This window comes from Humulus lupulus, chromosome 1 (assembly GCF_963169125.1).
Source record: "Humulus lupulus chromosome 1, drHumLupu1.1, whole genome shotgun sequence".
Classification (NCBI taxonomy): Eukaryota; Viridiplantae; Streptophyta; class Magnoliopsida; order Rosales; family Cannabaceae; genus Humulus; species Humulus lupulus.
The window spans coordinates 260,231,742-260,237,053 of record NC_084793.1 but is presented as its reverse complement, the minus strand read 5'-3'; the positions used below and the strand labels follow the sequence as shown (position 1 = coordinate 260,237,053).

General features: G+C 30.3%; 1 protein-coding gene across 1 annotated transcript; it reads right to left on the bottom strand.

Annotated features, from left to right (window-relative positions):
- Window positions 1–799: 799 nt before the first annotated feature.
- On the bottom strand, window positions 800–2,671 carry LOC133832269 (transcription factor bHLH94-like). The gene is made up of 3 exons (XM_062262638.1): window positions 1,767–2,671; window positions 1,166–1,600; window positions 800–1,027 (listed from the first exon to the last, which is right to left on the bottom strand). The coding sequence occupies exons 1-3, from the start codon at window positions 2,358–2,360 to the stop codon at window positions 932–934; spliced, it is 1,125 nt and encodes a 374-aa protein (XP_062118622.1). The 5' UTR covers window positions 2,361–2,671; the 3' UTR covers window positions 800–931.
- Between the last annotated feature and the right edge of the window lie 2,641 nt (window positions 2,672–5,312).

Genomic DNA, 5,312 nt, shown 5'->3' with positions numbered 1-5,312 from the left:
CCATCCCCATGAAGAAAATATGCATCCCTACTTCTTTTATAGGAAGTACACGGAGAATTCCGGTCAAAAAAATTAATTCAAAAAAATAGAAATAAAAATGTTGAACATAAACCAAAATATTACTTTTCTTTCAAAAAAAAAAAAACCAATATATTACTTTATAGAAATATATTTATATATAAAAAGCTCCAACAAAACAAAATGGGAGACAAAATCTAACAATACGTAAACGATGTCAACAATATATATTTTCATTTTAAAAAGTAAAATTTTAATTGTTGTTTCATTTCTAATAATTAGCTGGGTGTCATTAATTTAAATCCTTTAATAATTAATCTATTATATAATTTGTGCTGTGATCCATTCACATTATCTCCGGAAAAAAAAATGTCGAGATAATTTCTCAAGCTGCGCGCATGTTGTAAAAATAAGAAGTGGATATATATATATATTTATATTACATGTGTATGTGTATGTATAGCCATAATGATATGATTTTCTTTCCTCCTGTGAAAATATACTGTTTAATTAACCAGTACTGTTTAAGGAGAAATTATTTAGTTTTTGCATAAATACAGACAAAAAATTCAATATATCTAGCTCTGTATTTATTCATCCTAATTAGCACATGATATAATTAAAGCTTAGTAAATAATTAACTATAGACTTTTGCAGGGTACGGTACTCCATGATCATGGCGATTAATTGTTTCTTCACAATAGTTTTGGACAATGAAGGTATGACCGGCCAAGAAAAACGAAAAAAGAAAAAAGAAATGCCCAGACAAATATAATCCTAATTAAAGATTTGAAAGGAAAAAAAAAGTCATATTGATCCCACAGTTAATTGTCATGTAACAAAGACAAAATATGATATATATATATATATAATAATGTTGCCAAAGTCACAAGATCATCACATATATACTCATCTAACTTAAACAGCTTTCTTCTTGGATGCTACCCACCATTTCAAACACAGAAGCTGCAATCTCATTCACTGAGGTTAGATGAGAATCATCTTCAACCTGTAATAATTAATAATGATCAGTCATTATAATCATCAAATAAGCCACAAATTACTAATATATCCTCTTGTGTAAGGGTTAATTAGTATAAAATAATGAATAATTAAGCACTGATACTGTGTGTGTATATATATATACCTTGACGCTGAAAGAGTAAAGAACCATATTATCAACTGTTGTGACATTGAGGTGAAGAACCACTAGGCGCAGAAGCTGCAAGCCTACTACCATCTTCAAAAGCTGATTATGATGACTTTTCTGAAGCACTTTTATATTGGCATGACTCTCCACCATTGTTACTTCCACGTCAGCTACGGCGGATCGTTTCTCTGCCGTTGAATTTGTTTGATCAATCGTTTTATTGGAGGAACACGTTGAGTATTGAGGGAAGATGAAGAAGTCGGAGAAGAGAGAATTAGAGGAATCGGAATCTGATGAATGGTATTGATCTGATACTGATGGTGATTGTTTCTTTGTTGTACTACTTCGTTTTTGGGCTTCTAAGAATTGGAGAAGTTGCTCAAGCTCCTTCACGAAATTTATGGCTCCTCCTACAATCGATGCTTGGTCTCCCTATAATAATTTTAATTAATTAATTAATTAATTTCATGATCAGAAACCTAAATATATACTTAAAATAGGGTTAACCTAATTAATTAAAATTAGGTTTGCTTAAAACCTAATTAAAATAAAAATGCTAAATAATGAAAGATAAACATGTGAAAACGAAGAATAGTACTCTTTGGACGTAAGAAGAGGGCATCATGGATCGGAGGACGGCGAGGTAATCGTTCATCTGTTTCCTCCGGTTGCGTTCCACCGCAATGTGCGTCATCCGCTGATTCTCAACCTCTTCCTTGTTCTTGACGCTTCTAATACGACGTCGTTTCCGCCGGACGGTGGTAGTGGCCGTGGTTGCTGGAGTAGTTTCGGCGGCCGGAGAAAACATGTGGCTTTGTGGCCCTCCATCGAGGGTAGTCGTACTGCTTCTATAGTTTCCGGTGAAGTATTCTGCGGCGGAGGAAAATTTTGGTGCGTCGTGATGATGATGACGACGATGATGATTGTTGTTTAAGCCTTGAAGTTCCATGGAAGAGGGTGAAGTTATACTTTCCAAATCCATGAGAACATTATTGAAACCATGTCCCACAAACCTGTTGTCGTTTGTTAGGTCATTATAGTGGATACTCATGTCGTTTTCTTGAAAAACGTATCCATAGTTCCAAGGTCCACCACCACCACTACCGCCTACCATGGCGTGCAAATCCTTATTGAGACCACTGATAATATAGCCAAAAGGGTCTTGTTGAAAAAGCTCTGTTTCTAATGCCATTAAACACACACACACAAACACTCACTTTCTCTCTCTAGCTATATGAGAAGGTTAAGACTATATATTTATATGTATATATATATGGGTATCAATCACAACCACAAACTTGTGCTTTTATGGAGAAGCAAATATGTCTCTGTCTTCTCTTTTTTTTTTTTTTTAAATAGCCAATATATAAACCTATTTTTATTATGTACCAAAAGCGCAAGTGGGGATCCAATCAGGTGTGTTTTTTAATTTCCAAGTTGCCTCAATAAATTGTACTGTGATTATCGGAGAGAGATGGGTATTAATTCATATAAACGCGTTAAAGATTCATTTATGTATTATTTTATTCTAACAAGTATACATATAAATATGTATAATTAGTATTTGTAGAGGAATAAATAATAATAATAATAATAGAGTAAAGATCCGCTAGCTCTTAATATTTCTACCATATGGAATCACAGCTCCAGTACTTCCCTACTACTATTTGATGATGAGTCAATCTGTCAATTGCGCTTGTGACTCCTCGTGGCCCTAATTCTTTCGTTTGTTTCGAAAAGAGAGCATTTCACTTGGAATATCAAAGTTTAAGTGAAAAATTAAATAAAATATTAATTAGCAATATAATCGAATATCAAAGTTGTTGTACATGGTTGTTGTGTAGATAGATAAATAAATAAAAAGTCAATTAATTAGTAGCATCTATTCCAAACTTATCTAATTTTTTAATTTTAAAAATTCAATTATGTTTGTTTTGGAAACTACGCTTTATTCTTTAACATGGCACATGATATTTCATAATTTTCAATTTAATTTACTTTTGAAACATCTCATAATTAAAGCACTTTGAAACATAAATTATTTTGAATTAAAAAACTAATAATAATACCAAACAAAGAATATTTGAGAACAAACTAACGTTTTGTGTCTATTTAAGGAAGATGAAATATTCGTAATTATTATAATTTCCTCCCAAAATTAGATGTTTCAGAATTAATTAGAATAAAGCTTTTATATGTTGTAATCCCAAGAGCTAAGCATAACTTTTAAAATAATTTTTTGGGTCGGATTCCAAATAAAAACTACTAGAGATGTATTTATAGCTAACGGTAATTAAAACTATTCATTACAATACCATCAGTAGTGCAGTTTTTCAAGTTCAATTTTTAATTCTTAAGAAATATAACAAAATTAATCTACCATTGGTTTTTACAATACCATCAACAGTGCAGTTTTAATCCACATTCAGCTTTTGAAATTGACAAAATTAATTTTATATAAAAATTCATCAACTCATAATTTATTTAAAATTAAATAAAAAAGAAAACAGTATTCTTAATAAAACTAAAGTGAAAACTAACATAAAACATATATTTAATTTTTTTTAATATAGATATAATTAATTGTGTTTTTTGCTTATTATTATTATTATTATTATTATTATTAACATTTAAAACTAAAAGTCTAACAAAAAAAAAAAAAAAAGTAAACTTCATTGTAAAATAAAATCCGATGAGTATATATAACGAAATTGTCATTTCAAAATTAATCCAAAAGAAAATTATCTAATATAACTTAAATCGAATAGAAACAAAAAAAGAATTATGCGTTCGTGAAATGATGAGTAGGTAAGTGGCTAGCACACAAATTTTGGATATAAGAGTGCATCTTTCACAAGAATATTAAAGAACTTTTGAATCTTGATAATACAATATGCAATATATATATGTATATAATATATATATTTATATATAAACACACACTATAGACCACTATGTAAGAATAGGTATTAATTTGAAGGTAATAGAGTAAAAGAGTGATGGAGAGTACACTACTGGAAAGTGTCGTAGTAGCAAGGGAGAGAATCCATGTGAGTGACTACACTAACAAAAGGGAGGCAAGAATCTGCACTCTGCCTGCAATCATCTACGATAAAGACTAATTAACACCCTTTCCAATGAGACAGACTTCTCATCATATTTTCTTTCTCTTTTTTTTTTAATTATTATATATTTTTTCTTTCTTTCTTTTCCCCCCTAACGTTTCGGGCTTAACCCTCTCCATGTAATATGTATATCACTTTCACAAAAATATATAATTTTTGTTGTATTATTGATTAATTCCATTTACACGATAAAAACATTCTTCTCTCTCTTGAATTTCCATCAATATGAGTGCATATATATGTTTGGTTGACAGGAGACCCATATTGTCTAGTCATGGGTTAAGGAACTACTTTTATAAGTAAATTAAATTCATATATGGACATATATATGCACACATGCACACGCTTGCGCACATATATATAGGAATAGGATGCATGTGTCATTATCAGGCTAAGAACTTTGAATGTGTTGGTGAGGTGAGGGAAATATTGGACTTTGAAAACGATGAAAATTGTGTTCGTCTCTAGCTATGATGGTCGATGAGTTAAATATTAGATTTGCTTAGATTTGTTTTTGTGGTTTTGAACATATATTGCTCTTAATATGTAAGCGTGGCGGTCCGTGAACGACGTGCTTATTGGCATTAAAAAATCATTCATAATTGTATAATGGTGGAACATAAGATTTGGAGCATATTATTTCGATTACAAGCCTTACCTCCTAAATGTTTATTAATAATAAAGCTTATGTATTCAAACGTTGGGTGGTTACAAATTAGTATTGGTGGTCAAATTCTTCCACGAATATTTTCAGTCGAATCAATACATAAGATCTCGTTATAATACAATAATATCATTGAAATTATGTATATCACCTTCGTGATAAGTGAACTATTATTTAACATATATAAAACAAATCATCATTTTCTATTTAAAAGAAAAATTCATATAATTACGTATTCTTATAATGAAGAGGCAGTTACTAAACTAAACCATGTAAGATAATATGAAAGAAAGAAATAAGGATGATATACATATATATTATCAACCCAGAAAGTTGAAAGCTCAAACTAAATAAC